Source organism: Oncorhynchus kisutch, linkage group LG26 (assembly GCF_002021735.2).
Source record: "Oncorhynchus kisutch isolate 150728-3 linkage group LG26, Okis_V2, whole genome shotgun sequence".
Lineage (NCBI taxonomy): Eukaryota > Metazoa > Chordata > Actinopteri > Salmoniformes > Salmonidae > Oncorhynchus > Oncorhynchus kisutch.
The window spans coordinates 26384124-26399341 of NC_034199.2; the positions used below are offsets into that span (position 1 = coordinate 26384124).

The 15218-nt window shown below is 41.8% G+C and overlaps 1 protein-coding gene and 1 pseudogene across 1 annotated transcript; both read left to right on the forward strand.

Annotated features, from left to right (window-relative positions):
• The first annotated feature begins 5022 nt into the window (after window positions 1–5022).
• Window positions 5023–11841, forward strand: vtcn1 (V-set domain containing T cell activation inhibitor 1). The gene is made up of 5 exons (XM_020462027.2): window positions 5023–5192; window positions 5374–5438; window positions 9441–9818; window positions 9916–10170; window positions 11327–11841. The coding sequence occupies exons 1-5, from the start codon at window positions 5161–5163 to the stop codon at window positions 11452–11454; spliced, it is 858 nt and encodes a 285-aa protein (XP_020317616.1). The 5' UTR covers window positions 5023–5160; the 3' UTR covers window positions 11455–11841.
• A 587-nt stretch (window positions 11842–12428) lies between these two features.
• Window positions 12429–13522, forward strand: LOC109871215 (tripartite motif-containing protein 45-like; annotated as a pseudogene).
• Window positions 13523–15218: the final 1696 nt, after the last annotated feature.

Consider the following 15218-nt stretch of genomic DNA (forward strand, 5'->3'; position numbering starts at 1 on the left):
ATGTCAAAACTGAAAATTTGCCATGGTGGCTGAAAAAAAGTTACAATTCTACAAAGAATTATTCAAAATAGTAGTTTGATTCTATGAAGGTCTGAGGGACAGTTTTGTTGATTCCCTGAATATTTGATAAAGAGTATTGTAGTCCTGCAGATGGTCTGAGAAGGAATTACTGGATTTGCAGATGGCGAAAATATATTGCTCTCTTCTGGGTTGATGTGTTATATTATTGAGGCTCTCTTGATCACGTTTCAGGTAAGACTCAGATGCAGACAGTGTCGAAGTAATAAAAGTGTATTAATAGAACAGGGGGCAGGAAAAACAACAGGTCAAGGGCAGGCAGAGGTCAGTAATCCAGATGGGGTGAAAAAGGTCCAGAACGGCAAGCGGTCTCAGGGTCAGAGCAGGCAGGGGTCAGTAATCCAGATGGGGTGAAAAAGGTCCAGAACGGCAGGCAGTCTCAGGGTCAGAGCAGGCAGGGGTCAGTAATCCAGATGGGGTGAAAAAGGTCCAGAACGGCAGGCAGTCTCAGGGTAGGCAGAATGGGCAAAACTAGGAACTAGAACAGACAGGAGCAAGGGGAAAACGGTAGTAGGTTTCACAAAACAAAACAAACTGGCAGACAAACAGAACACAGGTATAAATGCACTGGGGATAATGGGAAAGATTGGTGAAACCTGGAGGGGTGTGAAGACAAGAACAAAGACAGGTGAAACAGATCAGGGTGTGACACTCTTAATTAGCGATATCTTGTGTAGCCTGGTGGAAATAAAGCCAGCACAGGACACAAAACTAATTTGTGGTTGCTCATTCTGTCAAAGTGTAAAATATCAAATAAGATAAATTAGGGTGATATCACAGCAAAGTGAAGTCACAATCAGTTTCAGTCTATCTCACGATGAAATTAATTACATCTAATTACAATCAAATAAAGTCTAAGTACATTATCTTAGTGAAGTGCATAAACACTTTACATGCACTGTCCACATGATACCATAATCCCACATGGAACAGCAGTTCCACATCTTGATTTGATTTTGTCCTGTTCTTTAACTTTGATTCTTGGTTGAGATGGAGATGTGAATCCAACATATCAATTACTTTTAATGTTATCTCAACTGCAATCCAGGTCATTTGGTTAAGCTATTAGAAGAAGCATAGTGATAACACATTAAATTGTATAAATACAAAATATCTGACATTTGTTCCAATTTTAACTGTCTTGTGTTTTTAAATGGTTGAAAATGCAATAATAACAGATTTAGATGAACTAAACCAAAATAACACATTGGGAATTCAACAAACTTCTGGCTGACATTTTGAGTGGGTGAATAAAGGTTGAAATCTCATTGATCAAGGTCTCTACCAAATATTACCCAATATTCCACGTTGAAATTATGTGGTGTGTGACCACTTCTACCATAGTAAAATATGTAAAGAAAGTTTCATTCAAATCAAAAGGTGTGCGGTCAAAAAGTGATTGAAATCAAATGTAACAGTCAATTCAGAAAATAAAACAACAATTCCACATTTTCCTCGTAGAGAAGCATTGAGGAGAATTGGGATTCCAGTTTTGGCTACTTTCTGAATTGAAAGAACTGGAGTCATCAACTCCAATGTGAAACAGGTGATGTATGGATCCGAAACATGGAGATTAAACAAACAGACGATAACAAAGATGTCGAACCGAGTCCTCTAAAGGGGAACTGAACTGGAACCCATTAAACTACAAATAAAAAGAGGTGTTGTTGGATTGTATACACCCTGAAATGGAACCCCCAGGGGGAAAGAAGAAGGGGTCGACCCATAAATCTTTGGAGGAGATATGTCCAGGCAGAAATGACAAGAGAGCGGCCTAAACTAGTGCAACCTGGAAAAAATTGCTCGCCCAAACTAAGGGAGATGGACATTCGTCGAAGGCCTATGTGTCTATGGATTCAAGGGTAAGTCTGATTGTATCCATATATCCAGGGTTTGGGAGTAAGTGATTGCATCAAATCCCCCCAAAATTGTCACATTAAACAGCAGCAGTAAAATAACAATAGTGAGGCTATATACAGGGGGTACCGGTACAGAGTCAAGTTGCAGGGGCACCGGTTAGTTGAGGTAATATGTACATGTAGGGTAGAGTTAAAGTGACTGCATAGATAATAAACAGAGAGTAGCAGCAGCGTAAAAGAGGGGGAGCAATACAAACAGTCTGGGTAGCCTGTTGATTAGCTGTTCAGGAGTCTTATGGCTTGGGGGTAGAAGCTGTTAAGAAGCCTTTTGGACATAGACTTGGCGCTCTGGTACTGCTTGCCGTGCGGTAGCAGAGAGAACAGTCTATGACTTATGTGTCTGGAGTCTTTGACCATTTTTTGGGCCTTCCTCTGACACCGCCTGGTATAGAGGTCCTGGATAGCAGGAAGCCTGGCCCCAGCGATGTACTGGGCCATACGCACTACCCTCTGTAGTGCCTTGCGGTCAGAGGCTGACCTGTTTCCATATCAGGCAGTGATGCAACCAGTCAGAATGCTCTCTGGTGCAGCTGTGGAAACTTTTGAGGATCGGAGGACCCATGCCAAATGATTTCAGTCTCCTGAGGGGGAAAAGGCTTTGTTGTGCCCTCTTCATGACTGTCTTGGTGTGCTTAGACCATGTTAGTTTGTTGGTGATGTGGACACCAAGGAACTTAAAGCTCTCAACCTGCTTCACTACAGCCCCGTCGATCCTCCTTTTCCTGTAGTCCACAATCATCTCCTTTGTCGTGATCACGTTGAGGGAGAGGTTGTTGTCATGGCACCACATGGCCAGGTCTCATCGTTGTTGGTGATCAGGCCTACCACTGTTGTGTCATCGGCAAACTTGATGATGGGATTGGAGTCGTGCCTGGCCATGCAGTCATGAGGGAACAGGGAGTACAGAAGGGACTGAGCACGCACCCCAGAGGGGCCCACATTTTGAGGATCAGCATGGTGAATGTGTTGTTACCTACCCTTACCACCTGGGGGCGGCCTGTCAGGAAGTCCAGGATCCAGTATTAGAGGGAGGTGTTTAGTCCCAGGGTCCTTAGCTTAGTGATAAACTTGGAGGGCACTATGGTGTTGAACGCTGAGTTGTAGTCAATGAATAGCATTCTCATATAGGTGTTCCTTTTGTCCAGGTGGGAAAGGGCAGCGTTGAGTGCAATAGAGATTGCATCATCTATGTATCTTTTGGGGCGGTATGCAAATTGAGTGTGTCTAGGGTTTATGGGATAATGGTGTTGATGTGAGCCATGACCAGTTTTTCAAAGCACTTCATGGCTACAGATGTGAGTGCTACGGGTCAGTAGTCATTTTTTATTTATTTTATTTTTTACCTTTATTCAACTAGGCAAGTCAGTTAAGAACAAATTCTTATTTTGAATGACGGCCTAGGAACAGTGGGTTAACTGCCTGTTCAGGGGCAAAACGACAGATTTGTACCTTGTCAGCTCGGGGGTTTGAAGTTGCAACCTTACGCTTACTAGTCCAATGCTCTAACCACTAGGCTACCCTGCCGCAGGTTACCTTAGTGTTCTTGGGCATAGGGACTATGGTGGTCTGCTTGAAACATGTTGGTATTACAGACTCAGTTAGGGACAGGTTGAAAATGACACTTGCCAGTTGGTCAGCGCATGCTCAGAGTACACGTCCTGGTAATCTGTCTAGCCCTGCGGCCTTGTGAATGTTGACCTGTTTAAAGGTCTTACTCACATGCTATGTAGAATGTGATCACACAGTCGTCCGGAGCAGCTGATGCTCTCATGCATGTTTCAGTGTTACTTGCCTCGAAGCGAGCATAGAAGTAATTTAGCTTGTCTGGTAAGCTTGCGTCACTGGGCAGCCCGCAGCTGTCCTTCCCTTTGTAGTCTGTAATACTTTGCAAGCCCTGCCACATCCGACGAGCATCGGAGCCGGTGTAGTTCTATCTTAGTCCTGTATTGATGCTTTGCCTGTTTGATGGTTCGTCGGAGGGCATAGCTGGATTTCATATAAGCTTCTGGGTTAGAGTCCAGCTCCTTGAAAGCAGCATCTCTACCTTTTAGCTGTGAGGATGTTGCCTGTAATCCATGGCTTCTGGTTGGTGTATGTACGTACAGCACTGTTGGGACGAAGTCATCGATGCACTTATTGATGAAGCCAGTGGCTGGTGGTGTACCCCTCAATCCCATCGGAAGAATCCCAGAACACATTCCAGTCTGTGTTAGCAAAACAGTCATGTTGCTTAGCATCTGCTTCATTTGACCACTTTTTTATTGACCAAGTTACTGGTGCTTCCTTCTTTAGTTTTTGCTTGTAAGCAGGAATCAGGAGGATAGAATTATGGTCAGATTTGCAAAATGGAGGGGGAGGGAGAGCTTTGTATGCGTCTCTCTGTGTGGAGTAAAGGTGGTCAAGTTTTTTCCCCCTCTGGTTGCACGTTCAACATGCTGGTAGAAATTTGGTAAAATGGATTTAAGTTTCCCTGCATTAAAGTCCCTGGCCATAAAGTCCCCGGCCACTATGACCGCAGCCTCTGATGAGCATGTAATAAATTATATGTAATCTGATAACAAAAAAACTGTAACTGTAATCAGTTACGTTACCAGCAAAAATACTGTAATCAGATTAGATACTTTTGAAAAACTAGATAATTAGTTATTGGATTACTGTTAAATTCAGAAAGGATGCTTGTGAGAAAAAAACTGAAAAAAAGAACACCTTTTTGTTTTCTCAATTACATTAAATTCATCATCTAAAAAAGGCGCAACTTTGAGTTTGTTCCTCCTGAGGGAGTCTGAACACAAGTCAAAGACCACTATGACACACCAACTACATTTGATGGTTCCTTTTTTGTCTTCTAATGCCTCTTAAGGGGAAAGTAATTCACAAGTAACTGAAAGTAATCAGATTACATTACAGAGTTTGGGTAATCCAAGTGAGGTTACTAATTACAATTGTGGACAAGTAACTAGTAACTAACAGTGACAATATTGACTCAAGAAGAGTTCAATGTTTGATATTGCATTAATACCTTACGGTGGGTGTGGAGCTTCTGTCAATCTCATATGTAGCTGCTGTAGACAACACATCATACGGTACTGTATGTGGACTCTGGTCAAGGGAGCAGCTGGAACTATCATAACCCTGTAAATAAAGACACAGCTACCAAGGAGCCATGGCCTCCCTTGGACAAATCATCTTCTGGGGGTGAGGCCTCTATTCAATGTGTCTTTCTAAAAAATATGGTGGTTGGAGGCCAGCAACAGCTTTGTTTCATATCACCAACAAGTGCATAGTCAGTTGAACTTATCATTGGATATTGTGATGTTCAATTGACTTGGAAGGTCCTTGCTAGATCTTGCTTGATTTTTTTCATCTACATTTCCAGGATGATAGTCATGATCTTTGTGGCTGCTGGACTCATCATCCTCATCTTGTCTGTGTCATTTGCAGGTATGTAGTGAACATATGGATATTTCTACAAACAAAGGGGCCAATGTGTGACATCAGGGTCAACATTTCTAAATGGTTTGATATACATTTAAATATGATTTTCTAGCAGCTTCACATTTGTAGTTACAGGGATAAGAGTATATAGGGAAAATGAGACCATAACTCCGAGCAACAACAGAACATCTACATGTCATTCAAAATGTCACATGAAACATGGAGATTGCATGTTTCTTTGTCATGCCTACTAGCCAGGTCTGTTTGTGCTTTAGTCAACTTATCTCTAATGTATATCCATGCTAAACATTCCAGAAGAATGAAAAAGTTAAATAACAGCATTTTTATATATTTTTTAATAGTTTGAGTACAAAAATAGAATACAATGGGTTCTGTCAACAAAATCATGGACAATAACTAACAATGGAATCCTTATTATCAGTAAACTTTTCAAGCTATAGTGGGGCAAAAAAGTATTTAGTCAGCCACCAATTGTGCAAGTTCTCCCACTTAAAAAGACACTTCAACTATGACAGACAAAAAGAGAAAGAAAATCCAGAAAATCACATTGTATGATTTTTAATGAATTTATTTTGCAAATTATGGTGGACAAATCTCATTTTGTCTGTCACAGTTGAAGTGTACCTATGATGAAAATTACAGGCCTCTCTCATCTTTTTAAGTGGGAGAACTTGCACAATTGGTGGCTGACTAAATACTTTTTTGCCCCACTGTATGTGTGTGTTTGTGTAAAAACGAGACATCACATTCTTGCTTCTTCTGTCCTTATTTCCTCCATTCTTTTCCTCTCCTTGAAAGTGCATTGGAGCAGGAGCGGAGGAACCTTCCCTCCTCTTCCCCAATGTGCTTTGAGAGGGAGGTGAGGAATGGATGAAACAAGAGGAGAACCTCAATTGCATTTCCTTCATTCCTAACGTCCTCTCTCCTTGCCTCCTTCTCAATACCCATTGGATGAGGGGAGGAGACGAGGTGAGAGGATGCAATGAATCAGGGAAATGCAAATGAGATTATCCCAAGGACAGAGGAAGCAAGTATTTGTCAGCTTTTAAATGTTTTTGACAGTGCCAGACTGACTGACTGACTGAGCAACCATAATCCCCATGGCCTGTCCAGAAACCACTCCTAGTCCGTACTGCCCAGTCTAGACACTTGCGGAGATCTGAGAGGGATTGATGAGTGGTGACATGGTGAAAGCTCCACCTTACCCTCTGATAGGCTTTGTGGAATTTGGGCAGTATTGCTTACAAATGTCCAATTCTCTCAGATCTCCACAAATGTTTAAGAGTAGGGGTAGGGGCTAGGGGTTGTTTATGGACAGGACCCCACAACCCTTGGGGTCTGTGGTGGACCTGCAACATGACACTTGAGGCATTGGTTGGATGTTTAATTCCATTGCTATACACACACAGATGTGCACAGGTGTAAACTGGACACACCCACGGCACCCTGTCAGGCTGATCAGACAGGTCTGGGTAGCTGGAAATCTGCTGTAAACAGTGAAAGGATATATTTACATGTCTACTATTTGTTTCATTCCAGTTAGTTAGATGTGCAACCACTGACTAACTATAGCTAGGGCATATCTCTAGTCGAGTAATATATACTGTTGTTTTGGTTGTATAGCATAATTTAATAAGATTACCAATGGTTAGCTAGGTAGCCAGGATATATCAGTCAGCTAACTATTTACAGTAAAAGCGGTTCATTAATAAGTCAATGTACACTAAATCTAGTGCAGAAATGTTTTAATCTTAACTTATTTTGGCACTGTGGTACGGTATGGGAAGCTATTAATCAACTAATTAATAGATCACATTTTCATAGATTCATATAATGGAGTTAGAAGGGTGACCTCCTACTTTGAAAGGACAGGAAGTGTTGGCTGTGCACTTGAACAGGCATTCCACACTTTACCCCACCCACATTTGAACATTGAAATATCAAGTTGTTTTGGGGTGTTATATGCATAAACCAAAAAATATATATTTATTTTTCCATTTCTATTAAAAAACAAATAAATATGGAAGTTTCAAATTCCAGATTGCTCCGTTTTAATTCAGAAAACAAACGGACCGTAATCTTACCTCAGTACTTCTGAGCAATTCGTGCTTTTTGAGGTCGGTTCAGTTTCGGTAAGATTCTAAAAAAAATAATGGGGGTTTTCGATTTCAGTTTCAATAATTTAAAAAAAACATTAAATGCACTATATATCATGTGGGTTGAATGCTGTAACAACGCAGAATAAAACAATTAATACAAGTCCCATGATGGTAGTGAATGCCCATTACTGCTGATCACTTATTAACCATTATTTATTCACATTACTTTTAAAAAAATATTTCAGTTATGTATATTATATTTATTTGATGACTTTATTATTTCACTCCAAGTCATCATTTCATCTATATAGAGTTGCTGCTTATGCTGTCTGACAAGATCATTATTTTGGAGTTATTCAAAGTAAATAAGGCATATTTTTATGACCGCTGAATACCAACTATCAATCAATTAGATCATGCATTTTCAGGTAGCGTTACCTCTCGAAGCAACAGCTGCTCTCTATATCCCCTCACGATCGCGCATTACTCTGCCTCTTTCATTGCAGGCAAAGTAAAAAGAGACCAGACAAGTAGATGCCGAGGGATTGTGGTCATTGTAGTTAATTATCACGTTTTATGCGCTAAACTATGTACAATATTGGTCTGTTGGAAACTACAACTCCCTGCTTCACACAGTTCTGGCTGGATCTGACATACGTATAGAAACTGTGCAATGTGCGATTGAAGTCACATAAAAACACGTAACAAAATATAATTCAAATAATTGAAGCAATGTCATTGAAGCAATGTTAAACAATTAGTTGTTTAAAAAACTAAAAATAATCGAAATGTCGGTTAATCGCTCAGCACTATACCTCAGGAATCTTGATTTAATGTTGTCCGGGAAGTAGGCAATTTTTCTTGGCCACCATAACAACATACACCCCAAAATGTTCGGCCAAGGCTTGAGATCAGCATTAATTCCTGCTCTTTGGCTGTTGTTAAATCGCTTGTAGAATCACACATGCTCTTGTCAATTGGCTGTCATTCAGTAAATTATTTCCTGAATCAGAAGATGTTGTTTGATAATGTCCCCACATAATTAAACAGATAGACATCAGACGCGCATCAAACAACTATCCATTATTATTGAAGAACCCTGTTAAACACAGTATACATTTTTGTTTTATTAATCATGTTAAAGTTTCTCTCTGTTTGAAACATTGGATTTTGCAATCACATACATTATTTTGGATATGAAAACTGTATTCACACCATAACATATGGAGATACGAAATGTTAGGTTACAGTACACTTTGAGATAGCCATAAAAAAAAGTGTCTGACAGCAATATCCATGAATTTCACAGGATCAAGGTCAATGTGTAATTAAATTGTTAAATGCTTACTATATGATATAACATCAAACAACAGTATCATAAATGTAAGGGAAAATAGGTTGTTTTGTCACACTAGTTTTGTGAAGACTCCAAGCACGAGAATGGGTTTAATCATAGGTTTTGATTCAAGTTATCAATTCTATTGAATGTATCTATGTTCCCCCTTTATATCTTAATTTATTCACATGAAAAAAAATACAAATGATTGTTAATGACTTTGTAACAGCTCCAAACAGTTGTCTACTACAAGATATGCTCACTGGTACAATAGTTTATAGAAAAACCCATATATTATATGTATATATTTTTTTAACCTTTATTTTTAAAATACTGTGTACTCACTTGTGTCATCCTCATTGTCAATATCCATGTCATGTCTCTGTTAACATGTAACATGCATTTGAGCATACGTGAGTGCATGCGTACCTGTCTGTGTGTGTGTGCCAGTGTATGTGGGTAACAAAAGTCTCTATGAACTGCACACAGTATCTCTGTGTTAATCAAACCTCCTGTATGTTGTGTTCTCTTTTGCTGTGTGCTGTCCTTTAGTTCAGGGTTTAGGGGGTTCCCAGGGCACTGTGGATAGCAATAACAAGTGGCCCATCGGGAATCTGGGGGAGGATGTCATCCTGAGCTGCAAGTTCAAGACTTCAACTAACAGCGGGGAATCGACCAGTCAGGTGTCAATCACATGGAAGAAGAAGGGACTCAGCGAAGTGGTGTACAGGTACAATAAAGGAGCAGTCCAGCTGACGGAGCAGAACCCCCAGTTTAAAGATAGAACCCAGCTGTTCTCTGACGCCATAGGTGGAGGCAATGCCTCTATGTTGCTGAGGAACGTGAAAATGAAAGATGAGGGGGTGTACTACTGCAGTGTGAATGCCCCTAGTGGCTCAGGGACTGACAGTGTTAAACTCAGAGTTGCAGGTAAGAAGACAAGTCTTAGGCATTCTCAATATTTCACAATTCACATTTGTAGAACTACACACAAAGTAGCTTTCTCTTAAAATATGCTTAATTTCAGCTTTCTCGGCCCCCAAATTTAAGTGGGTCAACACTACCCTGACGGCAGAGGGAGAGAGATGGTTCCCAAAACCAGATGTCCTCTGGTTGGACGTCAATGACAACGTCCTAAACGAGAGTGAAACTAGATTTTTCAACAACTCCGCCGGGATAACCCGATTCATCAGCTCCCTTCAGCAAATTACATTGAATGACAGCTACACCTGCATCATCCAAAACCATCTGGTGAAGGCTGTCTCCCGGGCAACCGTCAAAGGTCCAGTAAGCACCTTTCGGGGCAAAGAAAATAGTATTTTATACTGAACAAATATCTGGATGAGAAGGGCATGTTAGACGACTCTCTCCCAGTTTAAAAACATTTACACAAGTGAAGTCACTCCCTCAAGTGATGACACCTACATCCTCTTCAGTCTATATCACCATGACAACCTGGCCAACCGTGACAGCTAAACAAAAAATAAAGTGACAATTGATGTGGCATTTAACCCTACAGTCTCTTCAGTCTATATCACCATGACTACCTGACCAACCAGGACAGCTAAACAAAAAATAAAGTGACAAATAATGACTGGTGGCCAGGGTTGGGTAGGTTACTTTCTAAATGTAATCTGTTACATGTCCAAATACCCATACTAGAGTACTACTACATACTTAAACTGCATACTAATTTCGGCATTTGATTTAGTAAAATTCACTCATCATTTCCAACTCATGTGCTTGACAGCAGCTGATAATCAGATAAATTGACACGATGTACCAAAATAAACTAATGGCGGGGGTCAACACAATCGTGCATTACTTGATGCATTCGGAGTACTATTTTTTATTTTATTTCACATACTATGAAACGTTCTTTTGTCGCATACTATTTAGTACGCTAGTATGGATATTCAGTCACGGCCAGTCACTAGTTACCTGTCCAAAATTGTAATCAGTAACACAACCTATCTTTTGGATTACCCAAACTCAGTAATGTAATCTGATTACTTTCAGTTACTTTTGGATTTCTTTCCCCTTAAGAGGCATTAGAAGAAAACAAAAAGGATCCAACACACGCATTTGGTGTGTCATAATAGTGGTCTCTAACTCACTCAAGCCTCACTCAAGTGGAACAAATGTAAACATACACCTTTTTTCAATGCTGAATTGAATGTCATTGAGAAAACAGAAAGGTGTCAATGTCTTTTTTAACAAACATCCTACCAAAATGTAAAAGTAATCTAAGAAGTAATCATCTAGATTTAAAAGTAATCATCTAGTTTTGCAAAAGGATCTGTAATCTGATTACAATATTTTTGCTGGTAATGTAACTGATTAGTTACAGTTTAAAAAAATGAGTTTACATGTCCTGCCTAACCCTGTGTTTGGTAGTGTGCCTACTGTATAGTCAGCATCTTTCCTTTTTATTACAGATATAGAGATATCAACGACGACTTTCTTCTCCTTCTCTACTGCAGCTGCACCACCCATACTACTACCCCAACGGCACGTCCTAGCAGCTACAACCAGTTTCTTTTTCTGGATCTACCAACTAACCTGATTAACACATGCACACAAACTACTCTTCATAGCCTACAGGCAAGATGACTAAAATTACTGTCTGTGGGGAAGTGAACTGGTCTGGTGACTTTCCACTTGCCTTGGTCTGCCTGGAGTCTGATGGATTTTGTGTTGGATTAACAAGTGGCGACAAACTGTGTATGTGTGTGTGTGGCTCAGTGGCGACCCGTCATTCAGGGCAGGTGGGGCAGTACCCCACCTGTTTTGAGCCCTACATTTTTTGAAAAAAAATGTATAACAATAATATTTGTTTTTGGGGGAGGCTTGCCTGTTTTGCATGTTATTTTGGCATTACATGTCACATGTCAGTTTGCAAACAATGTAAAAAAAATATATATATAATTGAGTTATTAAAGCTGCATACAAACATGGTCTCTTTTTTTTTCTTGAGTAAGGCAGCTCCCAAATGCAGGTGCTTCAGCCTAGCTCAGTGCTTTCTGTGGTGGTGGGGCAAGCCGGCTTTTTTTTCAAATAGGCTTGGTCGATTTCGGACACCGGTAAATTCTTCAACAAAAACCTGTACAAAGTGTTTTGAAAACAACGAGACAAGACTATAAAAAGACCATGTCACCTACAGACAAAAAGTTGGAGAAGGACCATGTGGATTCCCTGCCAACCCCGACCACAAACTCGAGCTCTAACAACGGAGATAAGGGGGGCGTCGTGGTCAATGAGAGGGCAGCGTGCAGCGTTTGTAGACGTTGATATCGTGAGCCTAAAATTCTGCCGTGTTTACACACTTTTTGCGCAGGCTGCGTTCATCAACTGGAACGGTTTTCGGTGTCGTCTGGTGTACACAATGGCAAAACGGTACATTTGGAAGACGAGTCGCCCTCCTCTGCCGTCAAAGGTCTCTGTCCCGAGTGTGACTCTGAGGTGGACATCCCGTTGTCCGGGGTATAATGGCTGACCACTGACCACTTGGCCCTGGGTGAAGTGTTTCTGGAGACGCTGATGAGTGAAAACTCTGTGGTATGCGACCTGTGCAGCGACAGGGACGCAGAGAAACATTGTGAGGTTTGCTGTGTCAACCTTTGTGAGTTCTGTTGTCAAGCACAAAGGTGAGTGCAAGAATTTGTAGGCCAAACTCATGAGTCATGACCAATGTCCAATTTGTTGCAAGTTAACTAATAAAAAGGGCTTTAATAGGGTTCGTTTTAGCTTTGAAATCATTATAACATGGTAATTACATAGGCATGTAATTACTGTGTGGTTTATTGTGACCTACCATATGAGTTCACCATATCCATCTTCCTATCTTCCCCAGGAGACAGAAGAGGACGTCGACTCACACCGTCGAATGTCTGGAGGACCTGAAGACCCAGGATCGTCTCTCTAGGCCCGTCCTGTGTTCCCTCCACCCCGGTCAGGAGCTGCGTCTCTTCTGTGAGATCTGCGACCTGCCCATCTGCCTGGAGTGTGCCGCCACCTTCCACTGTGACCACTACTTCCTCCCGACACTTGACGTCATCAACCGCCATGGGGACTGTATCCGGTAGCTGGTTACCGGGCTCCTGCTGTCACGGCTGGACCGGTTGGAGGAGTCGCTGCGGAAGTTGGACCTATCCCAGGAGGTCTTGCAGGCCAGGATGGATGCGACGGCGGATGAGGTGCGTTCCTTTGCGAGGGGCTACGCTAGTGCTGTGGAGTCACACTGCCTGTCGCTGCTACGGTGTTTAGTGGAGCTGCGTCTGCAGTGCAGGAACCAGCTCCACCTACAAAGGGCTCAGCTACAGCAGGCCCTGTCAGACGCCCGTGGGGGGATGGCATTCACAGAGCGGTTGCTGATGTGTGGGTCGGACTCAGAGAACCTGAGCGCCAAGGGCGTGACCCTCCGCAGGCTGGGCAACCTGGTGGAGACTGACTACGACCCCCACCCAGCAACCATCGCCCCCGATAACGGTAGCAGTATCTGCTTCCTGCCACGTGAGAGTGCAGGGAAGGTGAGGGGGTACCCGGTGGTGGAGGTGATCCACGCAAAGACACTGGAGCTCAGCAGGTGTACCATCGAGGGGGAAGGTAAGACCCAGACCAAGGCTTTGTCCTGAAACAACCCTTAGCCCCTCCTCCTACACCCTATTTCCCTTAGCCCCTACTTCCGAGACAGTTCCACTGTCCCACTTTTAACAGCCATGAAGTTATCTCTTTAACTATAGTCAATTTTCTCTTCATACTATCCTCTCTGTTTTCTATGGCCTTCTAGTAGAAACTATTGGGGTGAGGGAATGATTCCTAAGTCTTGACCCCAGACTGGTTACAGATGCTTGGGGCTTGAGTTCAGACATTTCTTGGGGGTAAAATGTTCAGGTGATGCTTTTTTTCCACAGACCTACGTACACACACACACACACACACACACACACACACACACACACACACACACACACACACACACACACACACACACACACACACACACACACACACACACACACACACACACACACACACACACACACACACACACTCAAACAGCGCCCCGAGGCAATGGTATGTAGGGGATAACTACAGGGTGACATTCCTTGTCTCTATGGAAACATTTAAAGTGGCAGGCATTTCCTTTGTCAGATGACAGGTATTTGAGACTCACACACCACTCTGTAGCAGCATGCCCACTGTGATAGTGCAAACAGCTATTCTCTGCTGTGACTAACGGTTGCCTGTTGAGCTGAGCTGGGGATGCAGGGCTATAGCAAATAGAGACTTCTGAGAAACCATCTCTCTGTGTCAAAGTAAACTGACCTTCGTCGTATTCATGTAATGTTAATACATAATGCAGGTGTGTGTGTTTTGTCTTTCTGCCTGTCACAGAGCTTGAAGACTGTTTGTTATAAGGTTGGAGAAAGAACCTGCAGCCCAGGTCACTGTTTCTTTACTTTCCAAGTTCTTGTGCCTGAGAGTAAGGTTGTTTTAGGATTAGTGCCCATGTTTAACGTTTATATGGAAAGCTGAAAATTACACAAGGCTTTAGTATCGACACATCAGAAAATCCAGGCTTAAGCCATTCCTATCAAACATATTTGTAAATGTGTGCCTTTGTTCATGTCTGTGAAAACTCCACAGGCTCTGAGATAAGAGATTTAAGTCAGCGGTTTGGCCCACTCTAGTAGGCCTATAGGACAGGTGAAGCAGTAAACTGTGTTAAGAGCAACAGGTGCTGGTGCAGTGTGACAGCCACGGTGCACGGCTTTCACTGGAGCACACACGGCCAGTGTCTCTAGAGACCATAGACTAGACTGTGGGTATACAGTGCCTTGCAGAAGTATTCACCACCTTGGCATTTTTCCTATTTTGTGGCATTACAAACTGTAATTTAAATAGATTTTTATTTGGATTTTATGCAATGGACATACACCAAATATTCCAAATTGTTGAAGTGAAATTTAAAAAATAACTTGTTTCAAAAAATAAATAAATGGAAAAGTGGTGCGTGTATTTGTATTCACCCCCTTTGCTATGAAGCTCCTAAATAAGATCTAGTGCAACCAATTACCTTCAGAAGTCACATAATTATTTAAATAAAGTCCACCTGTGTGCAATCTAAGTGTCACATGATCTCAGTATATTTACACCTGTTCTGAAAGGCCCCAGAGTCTGCAACACCACTAAGCAAGCGGCACCATGAAGACCAAGGAGCTCTCCAAACAGGTCAGGAACAAAGTTGTGGAGAAGTACAGATCAAGGTTTGGTTATAAAAAATATTATAAACTTTGAACATCCCAAGGAGCACTATTAAATCCATTA

What these genes read in the sequence shown, in the direction of transcription:
- vtcn1 (XM_020462027.2), top strand. Translation starts at nt 5,161, where the DNA reads ATGGCCTCCCTTGGACAAATCATCTTCTGGGG. An exon ending in CTTGTCTGTGTCATTTGCAG is followed by an intron (nt 5,439 to 9,440) that starts GTATGTAGTGAA and finishes GCTGTCCTTTAG; the next exon opens with TTCAGGGTTTAGGGGGTTCC. An exon ending in CTCCCGGGCAACCGTCAAAG is followed by an intron (nt 10,171 to 11,326) that starts GTCCAGTAAGCA and finishes TTTTTATTACAG; the next exon opens with ATATAGAGATATCAACGACG.